Below are 22,571 nucleotides of genomic sequence, written 5' to 3'. Positions count from 1 at the left end.
CGACCGTCACCAGTCCACGACTATAACGTGGCGCGCCGCATTGAGCTTCTTTATATGTAAAAAAACGTTTTGTATATTAGATAAATACTCCCTCCGTTTATAAATATAATTTTTTTAGACATTTCAGTGTGGACTACATACGGAGTAAAATAAGTGAACCTACGCTCTAAAATGTGTCTATATGCATCCGTAGGTATGAGAATATGGGGTGAGGGGGAGGGGGTTGAGAGTTTTCCGCAGGTGACCATGATCATGAAAAAATGAACCAAACTTGAGGTAACCATGAACGTCATCGAGCTCATGTGAAATGCACATGACAAATGTATGATAGATTTTCTTAGTTTTATTGGTACCAAGGTACTTGATGGGACTAGATTATATGTTTGATAGTCCTACTATGGAGAGGGGTTGTCCAACGAGTAGCTTCATGCAAAGAGTGCTCAAACCTTTGCATATGTTGCACTTTCAATTTCTGTTGGTCTTGGATGGTTCTCTGTTCGAGGACATAGAGGTTGTAGTTAGCTTCAAAATGCACCTAAGATCATTGAAGGCAGAGTTTGTACTAGTAAGTTATGTCTTTTTGGGGGAGATTTAAACCAGGTATGTGAATTTTTCCTACTGGTTGGTTCAGTGTTTGCATCGTCCGGTCTATCGTTCGCGGTTGCTCGGTTTGGGGGTTGGACTATCCTGACCTTTACATATGGATCGTCCTGTTATACTTGCAAATTTGCGAAATGGCTAATCTGTTGAACCCTATTTATAGGGTTCTTCTTCCCCAACTAGAGGGACCGTTGGGATCAGGTTTTCCCCATTTTTGCGACGACTTTAGCCCTCCCCGAAAGACATAATATCCCATCTAAGTGAAGGGGAGGTGGTTAGATCTAGGATTCATTTGTTGACCTCCTCCTTTGTTCCTCTCCTCTATAATCTCTTCATTGCATAAGTTGTTTTGGCGTGATGTCCTATGAATTTTATGCTTGAATTATATACTTTGAATAATATTTATAATTTACGTAGGAGTGATTTTTTAGTCTGAACTATTTATTGTTGAATTGTTTTGTGTTATTATCATCGATTTGCTTAATATGCATTGTTAAATAATCTACGCGCATGATTTTGTATAGATTTGAGGTTTTGGAATGTGGAACGCCGTTGACCGGGCGGATAAACGAGCCTTGGCCAAAAATAGTCACACACAAAAAAAAATCTGACTCAGCGATAATAGCCATCCGATCAAGGTGTCGAAATGGAGTGGTTCCGTATCGTTGACTTGGAAGCGAGAGTCGAGGAGTAGCACAAGCATCTTCTTTTTCAAATACTATAACTGACGGAAATGACAATATCTGCCAAAAGAAAAGAAAAATAAACACGAGAAAAAGGAGAGCTACAGAAGCAGTGAGGGCTCGAATAGCCCGAAGTTCAGAAGCCGGTGAGACACACAGCTGCATAGAGCAGTGAGCGAGCATCCAAGGCCCCCGGCTTGTCTCTTCCTCCCTCTCACCGGTCACCCACCCCCCCTGTCCACAGGGTGCGCGCGACGCTGCAGTACAGCGAGGAGGAACAGCGAGCAAGAACAGCAGGAGCGGGCGGGCAGGCAGGCAGCCACAAAGCGCTGCTGCTGCCGCTGCTGCCAGCCCCGCACAGCCTGGGCTCCGATAATTGATCGACGCAAACCCAGCTATCACCTCCCCTTGTTGTTTAATCCATAGCATATATAATCATCAAATCCCCACCCATCCCTGCACTTATTTCTCGGTTCTTGGCACCTTCCTGTCTTTTCCAGATTTCATTGGATTCCATATAGGGCCTCCACCACATTCATTTGCCTTGATAGCTACCAGCTGTTGCTCTTCCTCCGTTCTCCAGATTTCCTGGCTCCCTGGGCTCCCTGTCTTGCCCGGAGATTGCAATCTTGCGGAGCTCTTCTTTGGTTTCTTGCTCATGCTGGGAGCCATGGACGAGAGGATCCCGCCGCCCCCTTTCTTCCAGTACTCGCCGTCCGGCGTCCATTCTTCCCCTCACCACCACAACCCCATGAGGTCGTCTGCCTCCGAGAGGGAGAGGTCTGTGCCTCATCCTCCTCTTGTGAACTGCTGTGAAGTTTTCGTTTTTATCTTCGCGCCGATCCTGCTAGCTTGAAAAAATCGTCGTGGGGGTGAGATTTGACTCTGGCCGTGCGAGATTTGTGCCTAATCTGGACCGTCTTGGTGTGATTTCGGTGATGGTCAAATGATGTCCACACGCGCTGTAGTGATGTGCCAAGTTGAGGATTTGCGGATTGCCTGCTAATGCTAGATTTGTGCTTGCTGTTACGAATAAATGGGCATGATGTCCTCGATTGGCCTCTGGTAGTGTGAAGTTCATTTGCAGGGTGCTCGTTGTTTTGACTTTTGATTAGGTCGCTAATTATTGGTGCTATTCTTATTTTTTGTTCTTAAGTAAATATGTGCCTGTGGTACTTGCAGCTGATCTTACTAATGAGATTATTTGTTTTGTAGGTATATTGCTGAGTTACTTGCCGAGAGGCAGAAGCTAGTTCCTTTCCTGCAAGTTCTTCCATTTTGTAACAGGCTTTTAAACCAAGGTCTGTTCCCTTCTCTCTCTTTTTTTTCTTTTTCAAATTACATCGAAGCTATTTGTTTATGTAGTTCCATAACCGCAGATTCTAGTTGCTATTAGAGTTTTACATTCACCCAGTTGCTATTCTTACCCATCTTCGCTGTTTGTCAGAAGAATTTGCTATTCTTCTTTGAACAATCATGTCTGTTCTTTTTATATGAAAAGCTGCTCATGAGGATTTCTTTTCAGAATGTGTTATCTTGTCTTGTTCCACCATACCGTTACTTCGAAATCCCAAATGATGGCATTCATGTAAATCACATAAATTGCTGCCTGAGATTGTATAACATGCAGGACTAACTCATTGACGAAACAAGAATACCAGACAGTCTAACACCCTTAAGTTCCTCAGTCATATCTTTCAGTTGACATGCTTACTTTTCACTTCTTTATCGTAGTTTAACCATTATATTACTTGAGTGGCGATTTCTAAATTCTAACATCCAGTTGTAGTTCCAGGTTATAGATATAAACATAGCATGGACATTTTTCTCCCTGATTTAAAGTGACACAAATAGAACTAACGGATTTCGTACTGGCTTGTTTTCTTCAATGCAGAAATTCTGCGGGCATCTTCTTTGCCACCTAACCCAAATTTTGTTGAACCTGAGAGATTCGATTATGGTAGCCCGTTAAGATTAGCTGGCCACCCTATGAACGGTCAACCAATGGATATGGAGGGATGGACTGGAATGCATGCAGAGGTTGTGCAAATTCATACAATCTTCTAATTATTGGTTTTACAAGTCCTAACTGCCTTAACGTTCTATATAGTTGTTAGAGAAATGCTGGCATGATTATATCTACCTTCTCTACTTTTTTTTTCTTATTCTAATATGGCTATTTCAAATATGCAAATCTCTACCAGTGCTGCCAACTAGTTCATGTTATCCTTGAAGCTGTTTAGAAATTCGCAGGAACCAATGAACCAATTTAGGACCGAGTCTCAGTCAGCTGTCCAGTTCATTAACATGAAACGGAAAAAAGGAAAGCTATACGTTGTGATACTAATAGGAATGGTTTCAAAAGCACCAATCAAGTTACAGCCACTGTTACAATACAGATGTTAATAGCTTTGAATAATTCAAGAATGGCATGTTTTGACTTTTTCCTTTTGAGAAAATGACAACGTTCTTGCTAGCTCAATGGTGATTTTCATCCAAGCCTTGGATCTCAAAATTATTCCTGCGAGATTAATGATTATGAACCACTGGGTCTACCCATAAGGAGAATAATATGTAAATGATAGAAGCTTGACACCAGGTAAACCTCATCCAGTCGTTCTTGTAACCGATCGTTACGACCTGTCAGCAATTTCATCCACCCATGAAAATCATAATTCGACAATACAGTAAAGAATCAACCTGGGTTTTGTTAAGGAAGTGGTGTGGATATATGGACTCTTTATTCATATCATTTTCCTGATATTACAACTAAGAGACTTGTATAACTTGTTCTTATCATGTATTAATAATTAATATGTAACACTGGCCATCTCCAATCCCAAATAGAAACACTTTCATATTATTTCTTTTCATTGATTATATTAAAATGCCTTTCTTCAGCATATGGGGATACATAATTCACCATCCATGGGCTGGAATGGTGGTCCTGGAGTTGTTGGCGGCCCCGTTGTGAAGAAACTTGTCAGGATGGATGTTCCAGCAGAAAAGTATCCAAATGTATGTACGGCGTACTTTCACCTCAAGCTGTTTTGATAAACTATTTAACTTGATTATGAGATTTGCTAAATTCAAATCATCTACAATCTTTTGTTATGAGTAGTTCAACTTTGTTGGACGTTTGTTGGGGCCACGAGGAAACTCCCTGAAAAGAGTTGAAGCTACAACACAATGTAGAGTCTATATTCGTGGACGTGGTTCAGTGAAAGATACTGTGAAGGTAATTAAACACAGATTAGAACCACCATTTCATTGTTGCTTACTCACACGCTTAGAATGTTCTAGCACCACCTTTTTTCTAGAGATGTTTTAGGACCATGTTCCGTTACAGTACTTATTTTTGCAAGTTAAAAAATATAGATATAGTATATATGGTTGTTATTTCTTAATTAAATTGGATATGAAAGTAAAACTGAAGGTTGATCCTGAACTCTTCTGAATGAATGTAAAACTCCCATGTTTTTTTTGGCGGCAAACTCCCACGTTTTAGAAGTACAGTATGCCTTACACAGTAAAAGGCTGATAGATGTTGAGCTAGTAGTGGGCAGCATTTGTATTGATTGAAGTAAAAGGACGGTTCCAGTTCTGCTCAGTTATTTGTTATGTTCTAGCGTCATAAGCTTCAAGCCATGGCTTGTTAAGATGAGAATTCTACTAGTAATTGACCCACAAACAGTGCAGAAAGTCCAAACAAACCTTCTAGGTTCCGTTTTCTAAGTTTGCTCACCAGTTGTATCTCACCCCATAACATTTGATATTTTAGTAGAGCTGTCAGTTAAAATGTTGTGTTAATTATATTCATCTTACCTATATTCTCATGTTGTTGCCCGGATAGTATGGAGTGTTTATTGTTTTTCAAAACTATTTCAGTGGCATCCCTTTTGAAAACATGCACTCATGCTTTTTTAGTTGGCCCGTGCATAAACAAGACAACTACTCCCTCCATCCAAAGTTAGTACAAAGTTGAGTCACTTATTTTGGGACAGAGGGGGTACTAGTTACTAAAATCTATATTTTTGTAAGCATGCTTAACAGAATTAACTCTTGTGTTTAACAACTCCTCCCAAAAATTATTGGAGAGGTTCTGAAAAGCTGATTTTTTTATTGAATAGGAAAACAAGCTTAGAGATAAGCCTGGCTATGAGCACTTAAACGAACCACTGCATGTGCTTATCGAAGCTGAGTTTCCGGCGGATATCGTTGATGCGCGACTAAACCAGGCTGTGGTCATACTGGAAGATCTTCTCAAACCAGTAGTATGTCCCTTTCCATCTTATCTGTCCCAGTTCCCACTTTTCCATGACCTCATTTTTTCTTTGAATTGAGTCAGCTTTACCTCTCTCGCTAACGGTATTACTACATATCACCAGGATGAATCCATGGATTACTTCAAGAAGCAACAGCTGAGAGAATTGGCAATACTGAATGGAACTCTAAGGGAGGAAAGCCCAAGCCCAAGCCCACATCTCAGTCCCAGTGTATCACCCTTCAACTCCACCGGGATGAAACGTGCGAAAACGGGCCGCTAATCGACCGTGCTTCTGAATACTGATTTGCCTGAGGTGACCATGGTTTGAACAGATTGCGCGCAAACCTGTTCTACTGCTGTGAATGATTCCTGATGCATATGGGGGACCGGCCTTGAGGCTGGTCGCATCTGTGATACGAGCTGAGATATATCTTTGGATGAATGGTCGCTATGGAAGAAATTCGTTCCGTCTGCTCGTGGAATCGGGGCCTGCTGTTTGGTCTTATTGATTATTCTCTGTGTATCTATTTGACTCCCAAATATTAACGCTGTCGGTTCGGGTTAGTTAACGTGATTGATCTGTGGTTCAAAGTGAAATAGTTGTGGACAATAATCAGGGTTTTTGTCAGTTGTAACATGTCCATGGTTGGTGCAAGTCTAAATAAGATTTGTTTTCCCAATGGCATTCCAATGTATGAACCTCAAGCAACATCATGAAGATCACTCACTTGCCTCGTACAGTAGTAAGCATGTCTCTCTGCCGTTGTAACATCATGATTATCGCCGCACGTGATTTCGTTGTGCATGCTTTTATTGGCATGTCTAATGAACTGAACTGTGAATCTGTGATAGTGGTATGTGACCTACAACGAAGTTGCTCCTCCACGGATCCATGATGACTCTACCATCATTTCACGGACCCGTCCTTTTACCGACAAATGCTCGGGAGCGCATGAAATTGAGAGATTTACTTCGTATACATGTCGGAGTCGCTATTATATTTTCCTATGCAAAAATGCTAAAAAAACGCAGATAATAAGTCATCATAAGCTATGAAAGACTTGTTCAATGTGTATAAGAATTATGTCAATTCCAGGTGTTGTAGACAGCAACGCGTGCGCTTTGACTCCATTTGCAGGTCATATTTTTGGAAGGTGCTCCAAAATTCATGGCATCATTGTGCTTGGTCTATTCCTAAGTGCTAAGTCTAAGGCGACATGATTGGATTCCCTTCATCTGAGGCAAAACACACCACTTTGCACTAAGCTCTCCAATGGAGCTTCTAGTCTTAATCAGCAAGTTACGTGCCTTGTTTCTTATAAGTACTCGGAGACTGCTGAATTCAGATTAAGCTTGTATCATGACATGCGGACGTAATGGGAGGGATTGACAGCACAAGTGATTAAATTTTCCTTCTATCATGACAGAGAATCATTGAGCCTTGCTTAGCAAGGACGCATTAAAGGTCAAGTTACATTTTCCAGGCGAGCATTGGATTCGAGTACTAAACAGCAGAGTCGGACAGGTCGACAGTTACACAAGTACTCCCTCCGATCCTTTTTAGTTTGCATATAATATTTGTCTGAAGTCAAGCCTTGTAAAGTTTGACCAACTTTATAAAAAAAAATGCCAACATTCACAATGTGAAATCAATATCGGTAGATGCGTCATTGCTTAAATTTTATATTATATAACTTTAGCATGATAGATGTTAATATTTTTCAAATAAATATGGTCAAACTTTAAAGTTTGACTTTAGGGGCTTCTTATATGCAGAGTAAAAAGGACAGGGGAGAGTACGTACTACATAGGCATATAGAAATGGGCATTGGCATGCTAAACAAATACACTTACTGTTGAAGATCTGGGACCATGATCCTGCACGCAGAGTATTTTAACTTGATTATTTGGGATCGTAGCACATGGTTTGGGGGACGAATCAAGATTTGTTAGACGGGTTGAATGTGCCGACAGGATCACTAAATACAACCCTGTACAAATGGTGAGGCGTTGAGGCTGCAGCAAACGATTCATTCGCCCGAGGTGGGGGAAACCAGCGAACGAAATCGTTCACAGTGATAAAACCCCCAACAGTGCTATACACACGACGCAACTTGGACGATTTGTGCGCGACCCACCTGATCAAGCCGTTGATGCGTGGGCGAAAAGTGCAGCGGAGCATCAGATTTGCATCGGGCATAAATCATCCCATGAAGCAACGTCTGCATAGTAGTTTCATAAAACCCCTGCCTCTCCAGAACAGAACTTGCTTCTTGATATGAGTTAATACTAGCGTTGGTTTGTGTTGTCCTCGGGTCTTGGTCATGTTGTAGAGGTCTACGGCGTTGGTTCTGTCGCGGCTTGGTTGCTCTGTGATTTGCCTCATGGCATCAGCTTGGGCTTGATCTAGGTGATGCACGTTTCGTAGTTCGCGTGAGGTGTGTGTGGCTGCTAATCCTCGTGTTTGGCGTTGTAATGGCCGAAAGGTGTTGTACTCGGTTTCTTTGCCGCTTCTTCTCTAATGCGATGATACGTATGCTTGTGCGTATTCGAGAAAAAAAGGCCCGTGCGTTGCAAGGGAAGAAATGAATACCACACACTCTTAATTTACCAAAAAATGGTCTATAATCTGAGAATTTGTAGCTACGGCCCAAATAAAGATGGTCTTAGCCTACAAAAGCGTAGTTGAAGATTTCACGGGTCATCTATTTCAACACGGCTTGTTGTAGATTTAATACGTACAAAGAAACGGGCAAGTGATCATGCATTTATTCATGTCATGTGCAGAATAGGGTGTTGTTATGGGCAGGTAAAGAAAAACGACAAAAACAAGCGATAATACATCAGCACACTTCGAAGACATGTGTGCATCAAGGATGGCTTCCAGCTTAAGCATCACCAACTTAGGACATGTTCGACATCATTCCAGCTCCTAGCTCCGATCCATGACCTCAAGCTCGTCCTCACACCGCCCTCCCGAGCTCATCCTCGCGTCACTCTGGAACTCCTCATTCCTCCTCTATGCTCACCTAGTTTGGTTCGCCAACATCTTCTTTCTAATAATTTATCCACCCCTTTGCTAGAGAGTCTCTTGGCTTGTCGTTTACAACCTGTCTGAAAGAAGATGTTGGTGTCGCATTTATTGTCCTCAAGCCCAACAATAGCAGTAGAGTGCCACATTTGATATGGACCACTCCTCTGATTTCATCTGTTTTGAGAAGTACACATATATGTATTATGTATGTGCAAATATTTTTGATGTAACTCTTGAACACCCTTTTTCAAATGCATATTTCTTATATACATGAACAGTTGTTAAAAAAAGATACATGATTTTTTATCATAAAGAGAGACTTTTTTTTGTCTAGGAAAGAACATTTTTGTCTTCTGTGAACGCGGGTACATGTGCCCCTATTTCATCACTATTTATTGCCATACATGTCATAGGTATTGATCCATGTTTCATCATTATTTATATCTTATCAAATATGTATTTTATTTTAATTTTTTCATCATGCATGCCTCCTTTTTACTTTTTGTCATGCATGCCCTCTTTTTTCTTCCTATATATAGGAGAAATAGCGCAACGTCTCATCTTTATCTGATCTCTTCTGCATAGACATTGATCCATGTTTCATCACTATTTATATCTTATCAAACATGTATTTTTTTGTCATGCATACCTCCTTTTTACTTTTTGTCATGCATGCATGCACGCCCTCTTTTTTTCTTCCTATATATAGGAGAAATAGCGCAACATCTCATCTTTATCTGGTCTCCTGTGCATTTTCTCTTTTATTTCTTTTATGACGGACACCCCATCTTTATTTGGTCCTTCTTTTATTTCTTGTCATGCAGTCCTTATTTATTGAGTGTCTCTAGCAAATTTACCTTCTATTCCATCTCCGATCCTAATTTTGCTGAGGTGTTCATCTTTAATCCGGATCAGTACCGATATGAAAGAAAGACGGATAATGCTTAACATTGCACCCTAGATAGTACTGCCTCCGTCCCATAATGTAAGACATTTGTTGACACTAGTGTAGTGTCAAAAAATGTCTTACATTATGGAACAGAGGGAGTATTTTATTTAAATGATTAACATGTAAACTAACATCATATTCAGATTCTACATTTTTCTAATTAATTTCATATATAACATGTTAAATTTGAAGTTACGGTTTAAAAGATATGAGTGTTTTTTTTTAAAAAAAATTGATATGTACTACGGGTTTAATGTCAGAAACATCAAGGATTTTTCTATAAAATAGCATGACGGACTAAAAATACCTATTTTCTTTATTAGTAGGTATAGAAAGCCTGGCTGTCTTGCCTCCAAAAGAGGTGGTGAGATCGAACCCAGTTGGGCCAAAAAAGCCCAACCATGCATGGCAAAACTTTTATAAAAGTACCATACAAAACATGACAAATTTGCCATGTGTGAAAAAAATACACATGTCATGAAACCCTTTTGTAACACCTAGAAAAAGTTGCCACCCCATTTGTCTGTAAGAAAAATGCCAATATAAAGTTGCCATGATATTTGCCATGGGAAACATAATGCTTTGAATGTGCCATGGCAAAACCAGAAAGAACCGAATGTAACCATTTGAAGAACATATTTCAAACTTTCCATGTTATATACTAGAACATTTGTTCTTACAAAAAAATGTGAAGGATAAAAAACAAATATTTTCAAGAAAAAATCCATGCTTACTTTTGAAAAATGTCGTCCTCTAATATCATAAATTCACCATGGATATTCATAAATATATTTAAACTTGCCATGGTCCTATAATTTGAGTTCCCATGTAACAAAGAAGAAGAAAAATGCCATATCTCAATAAAAAAATGCCATCTCTTAATATAAAAAATTAATCTCTTAATAAATAAAAAACAGCAACTCTTAATAAACAAAAAACGTCATCACTTAATATACGAAGCCACTTCGTTTTTTATGCATAAAATTATACTCTCCATTTTTATATACAAGGCCCATGGCAATTTTACGGACTGTGAAGGGTGAAAATTGCATTCACAGCAACGATCAACAACTGTATAAAATGGCAAAAATATGTAAGGTGTCATTGCAAAAAGAAAGACTAATTGCCATGGCAGTTTACTGATTGTAAAAACTGGTGTGGAAAGTGCCTTCACCAATTGCAACTGTGTAACATGGCAAAATTATACTGATATGAACTGGAAGCACAGCAAGCACAGTGCGCACACAAGGATCGACCATGGCCATAGACCAACGAGCCCGCACCAGTGGGAAGCACAAAAAACAGAAGAAGAAAGATGGAAAGGAGGGAGCCAGCAGGGGGAGAAGAACCTAAGGGGATGAGCACCACGCCACGGTGGCACGGTCCGTCGCACAGTGCACACACAAGGGCCGGCCATGGCCATAGACCAGCAAGGACATCAATTGGGAGCACAAAAAGCAGAAGAAGAAAGATGGAAGGAAGGGAGCGAGAAGGGCAAGAAGAACCTAAGGGGATGAGCACCACGCGGCAGTCCGTCGAGGCAGACGGTGGTTGGAGGCTTGGGAGCAGGCTGCCCGGTGTCAGATCTGGCGTGGGAGCTCCTTGCGGCGGCCGAAGGCGGCCATTGCAAGCAGCTAGGCGCCGGGGCTCCAGTCCAAATCGTAGGTCACCACGCTGGCCTCGATCTCCCGGGGGGCGACGACCTGCAAGGCACGCCGACACGGCGGAGGAACTCAAGCGAGTCCATCCATGGCGGTTCGGGCAACGACCGTGCGTCCTCGCACACCCTTCAGCTGTTTGGTTCCATCGGGAAAGAGTGGGGTTGCTCACCAACGGGAAGAACATCAGCAAGTCGAGCTCCGTTCTCGTCGTCAAGGACTCATAGTAGACCTCCCGCAGAAGAGATCGACAGCGAGAATAGAGACTTACGGGCGGACCTCAACCACAGGAGATAAACGGCAAGAATTGCCGAAGATGGCGGTTGCTTGCCTGGAAGAGAGCGGCAAGGAAGAGGAAAGTGGGGCAGAGGGTGGATGAGGATGAAGGCTGAAGGCTGAGGAAGGGTGTTCGCTGGAGATCACCAAAAACCTTACGTTCACGGGTTAGCTTTTCTGTTTCATGAAAGCTGAAACTATGTAATTCCTCCCCGACTCATTTTCACAATCTGGAAAACTGACAACATCCGCCTTCAACAGAAGTGACACAAAAACCCAAGGCAAAAATGTAAAACGGACGGATAGTCTTGCGTGTTGGAAAATTTGAAATGACCAAACCTCCAGCCAGCACTCTTGGGAAACTAACAACATGAATTTTACCAGTGCAATTTTCAGCCAAGCATATGAAATCAGGTCATGTATATACTATATACAAAACCAAATTAACGGTACAAGTTGCCCAGCTAGACAAGTTCAAATATACCATGCTAGAGTAAATTGTTGACATGTAACTCACTGAGCTCGTTGGCCAATTTAACAGATTCAGAACTAGTCCTCAAATTCAAGATCCATCAGCTCCTAAAAACACTATACAACTAAAAATCAAGAAACATTGATCGCACAATGCACATGATAAGCATCACCAATAGAAATTAAATTGATACTCCCTCCGTAAACAAATATAAGAGCGTTTAAAACACTAAAGTAGTGATCTAAACGGTCTTATATTTCTTTACAGAGGGAGTACTTGATAGTCTGCTTTGACATTAATACACATGCAGAGTACTAATTTGCCACCAAAATCCTAGATTTCAGGATTCTTAATAGTCTACTACCGATCATACTCAAGAAACAATCATCCCACAATGACCTGCCACTTGACACTACAACTAAATAGACACACGGTAAACTACATACGTGTGATCATCTCTGGAAAAAGAAAACATAGCGGCACAAAAACTTGAGGCCCAAATGTATAAGAAAAAAAGCTAGATAGACTTGCACGTTCGATAAAATGCCGTTGGTAAAGATATATCTGATATAGCACTGAAATCTAAACACTGACAGAGAAAAGACTGAAGAAACACACACTAAATCCTGATGAGATACAAGACACTGAAGACTATAGAAAGATGGCAACAACAATTTAAAATGAAGAACAACAATTTAACCCACAAGTTAGAAATAGAGCAACATCTTTTCTGAATAGCTAACGGAAGTATGCTAGTTGGACTATCAGCAAAGGTGTGTGTTCCATTTATGGCTACAAATGCAATTGCCAGTCAATTTTAGAGAGAAAAAAACCATCTGGCCATACTTCATAGAAAGCAAACGATTATTTCCATCCATCAGTACAAAATGAACCAAGGTGACTGATTTACAGCTTGGTTGCACTTGAAATTCACCGTCAATGCAAAAAACCAACCATGCAAATGAAAAAAAAACATGCAAAAGAAAGTGTCTAGCTCTGGGTGTTTCTTTGTTTGTCACTTCCAAAAGGAAGGATATAATGGTCATAATCATTACCGCAATATAAATAAATAATGGAATTTTCCATGGATAAAATTTGACAAACTTTAAACAGAAATTACGAGGAATGAAGAAACTGGTGAAGCTGAAGAAAAAAGATGAGAATTGAAAGGCAAAATACTGAATAAGAAGAGGTTGAAGACAAAGAGAGACCAAAAGAAGTGCAAGTAGAGCCTTCGGCGTGATTTATCGGTCATGAAGAATGAAAAACTGAAGAAAAGTGAGGAGCTAAAATACTGAGATGAATGGCCTTGACTACAAAAGAAAAACTATATGGAAAAATACTGCACATAAGAAGCCATCGCAAGGCAAGAGCTCACTGAGTGAATAACAACAAACAGAATAATGAAATGAGAAATGACTATACAATAAGACAGATTAACTAATCTCCGAATACCCCAATATACTGAACAATGATGCAAGCTGACAGACCAAGGAACAGAAAGCATAGAGAAACTGTATGCAAAATATAGCTTCCAAACCTTCTTGTGATCTCAGTACACACATCTAAATAGTGGGGCTGTTCATTCATGCATCAAAGACAATCTGACTGAAATATGACACATGAAAAGAAACTAATATCTGAACAAATATACTAATACTAATCTCTGAACAATAGTACTCAAGCATGCAACTGAACAATGAACATCCTAGCCTGGACGCCCAGAGGAGCACGCTCTGAGATGCACACAAAGACCTAACAGCTGGAAAATTGAATCTGAGCGAAATGAAAAACGATCAGCTGTTTTTTGTTTTTGGAAAAATGAAAACATGCAAGTTTCATCGATATCAATAACCAGATAGCATAACTTGACTTGCATAACTTAGTCCATTTCATCCAATACATAAAGATAGATCAGTCTGTCCCCATCAGACGACACAACAAGATAACTTCGAACGAACAAACACGCCACCAACAATACTTCTCGAACCAGGCTCGCATCGTCGATTCTTCTTCCTACGAGAAGCACGGGGAACACTACGGCGACTTATACTAATACTGATAGGTATAGGTATGACTTGCTGCAGAGTCAGGCGGTAGGAAAAGGAGCGAAGGGGAACGGGGCACTCAGATCTGACGGGCAGCGCCGCCTAGTTGGTCTTGTTGGGGCACTCGCGCGAGAAGTGGCCAGACTCGCCGCAGGAGAAGCAGCCGCCACCGCCGCCGCCACCGCCACGGCCGCCACCACCTCCGTAGCCACCGCCGCCGCCACCACCGCCCTGGGGGCAGTCCCTGGAGATGTGGCCCTCCTCGCCGCACTTGTAGCACTCACGGCCGCCGCCGCCGCCGCCGCCGTAGCGGCCGCCGCCACCACCACCTCCGTAGCCGCCACCGCCGCCATAGCTGCCGCCACCGCCGCCATAGCCGCCGCCACCGCCGCCGTAGCCGCCGCCACCGCCGCCGTAGCCGCCTCCACCGTAGCCACCCCCGCCGCGACCCCCGCGGTCACCACCGCCGTCGCCAGGGCGGGAGCCGCCGGCGAGCGCACCTCCTCCTGGTGCGGTGACGTCGGCGGCCTTGGTGCGGCCGTCGTCGCCGGTGATGACCTCGAACTCGACGACGTCGTTCTCGTTGAGGCTGCGGTAGCCGTCGGCCTTGATGGCGGACTGGTGGACGAAGAGGTCCTCGCTGCCGTCCTCCGGGGAGATGAAGCCGAACCCCTTGGTGACGTTGAACCACTTCACGGTTCCCTTCACTCTCTCACCCATCTTGCGCCGCCGCCGGAAACGAAGGACTAAAACCCTAGCAGGAAACCCTAGATCGGTGTGGTGGTGGTGGCTGAGGACTGAGGGAGGAGGGGGGGGTCTAGATAAATAGTCTGTTTAGTTGGGCTTGTAGACCAGCTTCGAGGCCCAACCACACAATTAAGTTGGACCTGCTGGTTTTCCATGCGGCCCAGCAACGCAAGTTCACTCAATACTTTTGAAATAAATTGTGAAATATTTTTTTTTACGGATTTTATAAAAAGTTCATCATTTTGAAAGAAAACTTTATCAATTTTGAAAAAAAGGTACCAATTTCGAGAATAAAATCAGCAATTTGAAAAAGTTCATCAATTTTGCAAAACATACAACTTTGAAAAAGTTCATCAAGTTTGACAAAAAAAAGTCCATCGATTTTGAAACAAAATCATCAAATTAGGAAAAAATCACGAAATTTGAAAAAAGATCATCAGTTTTGAAGAAAAAGTTCACGAATTAAAAAAAGATCATTTATCTTGAGGAAAATCACGAATTTGAAAAGTTCGTGCATTTAAGAAAGAAAAAGAAAAAGGGGGAAAGGAGACAAAGAAAACCAAACAGGAAACAACTGCATTTTTTCAGCGTCACATTTTAAGAAATAAAACTAAGGAGCCTGGTTAATGCGCTCGACACTAAACCGGGAGCCCGAATCGAACCACATCGTGCACACGTTTTTTAGGGTTTAAAACAACAAAAGAGTATTTGGGTCGGCCTAGAGTGTTGGGGATATCCATACCAAGTAGGCCCGCCAAAGGCATGATACCTGTCATATGAGGGGCCACAAAAGCCAGGGAAAGACGTACACGTCATCAATCTACTCGGGTGGGTTGCGACACCCTCATCACTCGGACGACATTCGGGGCCTAATATACTCGGACGACCTTCAAGGCTCTCGTTACCCGGACAACCACCGAAGACCAAATCTACTCGGATGCTCTTGAACTACTCGACCACGTAAGATATTCGTACAAGGGAAGCTGAGCAGTCAGCCGTGGAATCGAGAACGACAACAGACACATAGCCTATATGTTATCGACAATCATTTCACCAAATACTATATGTAGTGCTCATCGTCATTAAACCTTCTGGAATCCCTTGTAATGTAGCTATAGGAAGGGGTGGCGCACTCTATATGACCACCCCGTAGCTCCGGAACAAGGATTCGCAACCCTTTATAATCTCTGGACAAGAAGACAGAAACAGCTCTAAGAGCTCGAGACGCAGGGTCTTTACCTCCATCGAGATGGGCATGAACTAGTAAAACATGTGTCACGCTTGCACCATAGTTAGATCTAGCCTCGATTCGTATCCCTACTCTTCACTATCGGATTCGTTCCCACGATAGTTGGTGCCACCATGGGGTTGCGCGTCTAGTAGTACGTGGCGCAGGTGGATTTTACGCCTTCCATGACCTCCGTCGTGTTGGGAAACATAGTAGAAAACAAAAAAATACGCACCTACGCACACCTAAGATCAATATGAAGATGCATAACAGGTTATGATCATGATCATTACCGTCACCGAGTTCCAGCGGAAGAAGAACGTGTCGGCATAGATCGTACTTGGAGTCCCTCGAACCATTGATGAATGATCCCGCGAACTGCCCACAAACAGTCCCTTGAACCGAAAACCGAAAGCACGGCCTCTCTACTTGGTTACAAGCGTGCAACCTTCACGATCCGGCAGCGCTTCACCGTCCGAGCTAATCATCGTCGGAGAATTAGAGGGAGGAGATTAGAACCACATTGGGCTTCTAATTATAAGGATTAGAGGATTAGTCTAGCTCTAATTAGTCAACTAGGACCAACTAGAACTAGAACTAGAACTAGAAGAACTAGAGGAGGCTCCAAAACTTGTGTATTCAAAATAGCACAAATCCGCGAGTATATATAGGTTGAGAGGGGAGGAGGGGCTGCCACACCAGGAGGGAAGGTTTCCTTCCTTGGCGCGTCAGCCTAGGGAAAGAGGAAAACCTCCCCTAGTCCAATTCGGCCTCCTTCCAAAGGCAAAGGGGGCTCCTCCCCTACTTGGGCAAAGGGAGCTCCTCGCCCACTTTGGCCTTGGTGGCCCAAGTTGCCTTCCACCACTTGGCCTTTTTAGGCTCGTTGATATTAAATTAAATATAAAATTGTTCTAAATACTGCATTTTATATGTATTTTAACATCCCTGAAAACATTTTCCAGCTATATATTACTTATCAGCAATACCTGGTATTACCCGATGTTCACCAAAACCCTTCCAGTGACCCCGAAACGCTTCCCGATCCTCTCGGAACTATTCCGAATATTAATGAAACAATTCCACAAATATACTCTCATCACTCCCATCCTACTAACACTCAGCAAATCATGATTGCCTTAAGCTTGTGACCCCGTAGGTTCGGTAACTCATGGACATGAACGAAACCATTCGTTCCATGACCGACAGCGGAACCGTGGACGTCCATATCGACCCCTACGAGCACACAAATGATATTCGAGTGAACCTTTGGTTACCATGTGATGTTCCATTTGCTTTGCGATACTTCACAAAACCCGGGATGCATCAGTATCCTCCTGAGTCATCACCTGTTAGGGAAGGTTGCATGGGAAACAAAAATTTCCCTACGCTCACCAAGATCCAATTTAGGAGATGACCATCTACGAGAGGAGAGATTGGATCTACGTACCCTTGTAGAATGCTAAGCGGAAGTGTTAAGAAACGCGGTTGATGTAGTCGAACGTTTTCGCGATCCAATCACGATCCGTCCCACGAACTCCCGATCCAAGTGCCGAACGGACGGCACCTCCGCGTTCAACACATGTACGGCTTGATGACGCCTTCACCTCCTCGATCCAGCGAGTGACGGTGAAGTAGTAGCTCGAGTCCTCCGGCAGCACGACGGCGTGGTGGTGGCGGAATCTCAGCAGAGCTTCGCTAAGCACTACGGAGAGGAAGAGGGATACGAGGGAGAGGAGAGGTTGCGCTGTGGCGTGGAGATGTGCTCAAGGGGGTGCGGCTGCCCTCTCTCTACCTCTCTATATATAGGGGAAGGGAGGAGGGGGTGGCGCCCCTAGGGTTTCTCCTAGGGGGCGGCCAGGGCAGATGGGATCTCCCCTAGGGTGACTTATCCCCCAAGCCGGGAGGTGGGAACCCTATGGGGGCGCCCCCAACCCTCCTGGTTACCTGAGATGGGGTGAGGGGGGCGCTCAGCCCCTTAGCGGGCTGGTTTGCCCCCTCCCCTTGGCCCATGGGGCCCCCCAACACTTGTCGGGGCCCCCCGAAACCCCTTTTGGTGACGCTGGTCATCACCCGGTACCCCCGGAACAATTCCGGACTCCAATATCCTTCGTCCAAAATATCAATCTTCACCTCCGGACCATTCCGGAGTTCCTCGTCATGTCCGGGATCTCATCCGGGACTCCAAACAACCTTCGGTAACCACCATAATGACTCAACTATACTTATAGCGTCACCAAACGTTAAGTGTGTAGACCCTGCGGGTTCAAGAATTATGCAGACATGACCGAGACACCTCTACGGTCAATAACCAATAGCGGGACCTGGATGCCCATATTGGTTCCTACATATTCTATGAAGATCTTATCGGTCGAACCTCGATGTCAAGGATTCAGCTAATCTCGTATGCAGTTCCCTTTGTCTATCGGCATGTTACTTGCCCGAGGTTCGATCGTCGGTATCTCCATACCTAGTTCAATCTCGTTACCGGCAAGTCTCTTTACTCGTTTCGTAATACAAGATCCCGTGACTAACTCATTGCTTGCAAGCTTATTGTGATGTTGTATTACCGAGTGGGCCCTGAGATACCTCTCCGTCATACGGAGTGACAAATCCCAATCTTGATCCATGCCAATTCAACAGACACCCTCGGAGATACCTGTAGAGCACCTTTATAGTCACCCAGTTACGTTGCGACATTTGGTACACTCAAGGCACTCCTTCGGTGTCAGTGAGTTGCATGATCTCATGGTCATAGGAACATATACTTGACATGCAGAAAACGATAGCAATAAACTTAACATGATCATATGCTACGTTCATAGTTTGGGTCTTGTCCATCACATCATTTTCCTAATGATGTGATCCCGTTATCAAATGACAACTCATGTCCATGGCTAGGAAACCATAGCCATCTTTGATCAACGAGCTAGTCTGGTAGAGGCTCACTAGGGACATGTTGTTGTCTATGTATCCACACATGTATTTGAGTTTCCGGTCAATACAATTATAGCATGGATAATAAACGATTATCATGAACAAGGAAATATAATTGTAACCACTTTATTATTGCCTCTAGGGCATATTTCCAACAGTCTCCCACTTGCACTAGAGTCAATAATCTAGCATTACATGGTAATGAATCTAACACCCATAGAGTTCTGGTGTTGATCGCGCTTTGCCCGTGGAAGAGGTTTAGTCAACGGATCTGCAACATTCAGGTCCGTATGCACTTTGGAAATGTTTATGTCTTCCTCCTTGATATAATCGCGGATGGAATTGAAGCGTCGCTTTATGTGTCTGGTCCTCTTGTGAAACCTTGGTTCCTTGGCTAGAGCAATGGCACCAGTGTTGTCACAGAACAGAGTCATCGGGTCCAGTGCACTGGGCACAACTCCAAGATCTGTCATGAACTGCTTCATCCAGACACCTTCCTTTGCTGCTTCCGAGGCAGCTATGTACTCTGCATCGCATGTAGAATCAGCTACCACGCTTTGCTTGGAACTGCACCAGCTTACCGCTCCCCCATTTAGAATATATATGTATCCGGTTTGAGACTTAGAGTCATTCGGATCAGTGTCAAAGCTTGCATCGACATAACCCTTTATGACGAGCTCTTGATCACCTCCATAAACGAGAAACATTTCCTTAGTCCTTTTCAGGTACTTAAGGATATTCTTCACCGCTGTCCGGTGATCCACTCCTAGATTACTTTGAAACCTTCCGGCCATACTTATGGCAAGGCTGACATCCGGTCTTGTGCACAGCATCGCATACATGATAGAGCCTATGGCAGAGGCATAGGGGATGACACTCATCTTTTCTCTATCCTCTGTAGTCGATGGGCATTGAGTCTGACTCAACTTCACACCTTGCAAAACAGGCAAGAACCCCTTCTTGGACTGATCCATTTTGAACTTCTTCAAAATCTTATCAAGGTATGTGCTTTGTGAAAGTCCTATCAAGCGTCTTGATGTATCTCTATAGATCTTGATGCCTAATATGAAAGCAGCTTCTCCCAGGTCCTTCATTGTAAAACTCTTGTTCAAATATTCCTTCACGTTTTCCAAAAATTCTATATTGTTTCCAATCAGCAATATGTCATCCACATATAATACTAGAAACGCTATAGAGCTCCCACTCACTTTCTTGTAAATACAAGCTTCTCCATAAACTTGTATAAACCCAAACGCCTTGTCACCTCATCAAAGCGAATATTCCAACTCCAAGATTCTTGCACCAGCCCATAAATGGATCGCTGGAGCTTGCACACTTTGTCAACATTCTCTGGATTGACAAAACCTCCGGTTGCATTACAACTCTTCCTTAAGGAAACCATTAAGGAACACTTTTTTGACATCCATCTGCCAGATTTCATAATCGAAAAATGCAGCTATTGCCAACATGATTCTGACGGACTTAAGCATCGCTACGGGTGAGAATGTCTCATCGTAGTCAACTCCTTGAACTTGTGAAAACCCCTTTGCCACAAGTTGAGCTTTATAGACGGTGATATTACCGTCCACGTCTGTCTTCTTCTTGAAGATCCATTTATTCTGAATGGCCTTTCGCCCTTCAGGTAATACTTCCAAAGTCCATACTTTGTTTTCATACATGGATCCCATCTCGAATTTCATGGCCTCTAACCATTTGTCGAAATCCGGGCCCACCATCGCTTCTCCATAGTTCGTAGGTTCATCGTTGTTGTTGTCCAATAACATGACCCCCAAGACAGGGTTACCGTACCACTCGGGAGCAGTACGCATCCTTGTCGACCTACGATGTTCGATAGTAACTTGATCCGAAGCTTCATGATCATCACCATTTGCTTCCTCTTCAACTGACGTAGGTGCCACAGAAACATCTTTCTGTGCTGTGCTACTTTCTGGTTGAAGTAAAGGTTCAACAACCTCATCAAGTTCTATCTTCCTCCCACTCAATTCTTTCGAGAGAAACTCTTTCTCAAGAAAGGACCCGTTCTTAGCAACAAACACTTTGCCTTCGGATCTGAGATAGAAGGTATACCCAACCGTCTCTTTTGGGTATCCTATGAAGACGCATCTGTCCGCTTTGGGTTCGAGCTTTTCCAGCTGAAGCCTTTTGACATAAGCATCGCAACCCCAAACCTTATGAAATGACAACCTAGGTTTCTTGCCAAACCACAGTTCATACGGTGTCATCTCTACGGACTTAGATGGTGCCCTATTTAAAGTGAATGCAGTTGTCTCTAATGCATAACCCCAAAACGAGAGTGGCAGATCGGAAAGGGACATCATAGAACGCACCATATCCAATAAGGTACGATTATGACGTTCAGACACACCATTACGCTAGGGTGTTCCAGGTGGCGTCAATTGTGAAACGATTCCACATTGTCTTAAGTGATTGCCAAACTCATAACTCAGATATTCCCCCCCCCCTCGATCGGATCGTAGGAATTTAATCTTCTTGTTACGATGATTCTCAACTTCACTCTGAAATTGCTTGAACTTTTCAAACGTTTCAGACTTATGCTTCATCAAGTAGACATACCCATATCTACTCAAATCATCGGTGAAAGTGAGAAAGTAACGATATCCACCATGCGCCGCAACGCTCATCGGACCGCACACATCAGTATGTATGATTTCCAACAAGTCACTTGCCTGTTCCATTATTCCGGAAAACTGGGTTTTAGTCATCTTGCCCACGAGGCATGGTTCGCATGTGTCAAGTGATTCAAAATCAAGTGACTCCAAAAGTCCATCAGCATGGAGTTTCTTCATGTGCTTTACACCAATATGACCTAAGCGGCAGTGCCACACGAAAGTGGTACTATCATTATCAACTCTACATCTTTTGGCATCGATGTTATGAACATGTGTATCATCATTATCGAGATTCAATAAGTATAAACCCCTCACAATGGGTGCATGACCATAAAAGCTATTACCCATATAAATAGAACAACCATTATTATCTGATTTAAATGAGTAACCGTCTCGCATTAAACAAGATCCAGATATAATGTTCATGCTCAACGCAGGCACTAAATAACAATTATTCAGGTTCATCACTGATACGTCTCCAACATATCTATAATTTTTGATTGTTTCATGCTGTTATATTATCAATCTTGGATGTTTTATAATCATTTGATAGTCATTTTATATCATTTTTTGGTACTAACCTATTGACATAGTGCCAAGTGCAGTTGTTGTTTTCTGCATGTTTTTTACATCGCAGGAAATCAATATCAGACGGAGTCCAAATGCCACGAAACTTTACGGAGATTTTTTATGGACCAGAAGACACGTAATGGGCCCTGGCTGCGCCTGGGGGGTGCTTCGAGGTGAGCCCAACCCACCAGGGCACGCCAGGAGGCCCAGGCGCGCCCTGGTGGGTTGTGCCCACCTCGGGTGCCCCCCGGACCGCCTCTTTGCTCTATAAATACCCCAATATTCCAGAAACCCTAGGGGAGTCGACGAAATTTTGATCCAGCCGCCGCAGAGTCCAGAACCACCAGATCCAATCTAGACACCATCTCGGATGGGGTTCACCACCTCCATTGGTGCCTCTCTGATGATGTGTGAGTAGTTCTTTGTAGACCTTCGGGTCCGTAGTTAGTAGCTA

General features: G+C 43.2%; 2 protein-coding genes across 2 annotated transcripts; one reads left to right on the top strand and one right to left on the bottom strand.

The window, feature by feature from the left end:
- The first annotated feature begins 1,392 nt into the window (after positions 1 to 1,392).
- On the top strand, positions 1,393 to 6,234 carry LOC109734860 (KH domain-containing protein At1g09660/At1g09670). The gene is made up of 7 exons (XM_020294036.3): positions 1,393 to 2,063; positions 2,499 to 2,584; positions 3,178 to 3,323; positions 4,185 to 4,301; positions 4,405 to 4,521; positions 5,414 to 5,557; positions 5,672 to 6,234. The coding sequence occupies exons 1-7, from the start codon at positions 1,942 to 1,944 to the stop codon at positions 5,828 to 5,830; spliced, it is 891 nt and encodes a 296-aa protein (XP_020149625.1). The 5' UTR covers positions 1,393 to 1,941; the 3' UTR covers positions 5,831 to 6,234.
- Positions 6,235 to 13,786: 7,552 nt separating this feature from the next.
- On the bottom strand, positions 13,787 to 14,808 carry LOC109734859 (cold shock protein 2). Its single transcript, XM_020294035.4, has one exon. It carries the CDS (start codon positions 14,705 to 14,707, stop codon positions 14,090 to 14,092), a length of 618 nt encoding a protein of 205 aa, XP_020149624.1. The 5' UTR covers positions 14,708 to 14,808; the 3' UTR covers positions 13,787 to 14,089.
- Positions 14,809 to 22,571: the final 7,763 nt, after the last annotated feature.

Source organism: Aegilops tauschii, chromosome 1 (genome assembly GCF_002575655.3).
Source record: "Aegilops tauschii subsp. strangulata cultivar AL8/78 chromosome 1, Aet v6.0, whole genome shotgun sequence".
In the NCBI taxonomy this organism is placed as follows: Eukaryota; Viridiplantae; Streptophyta; class Magnoliopsida; order Poales; family Poaceae; genus Aegilops; species Aegilops tauschii.
This window is presented reverse-complemented; position numbering and strand designations above follow the sequence as displayed.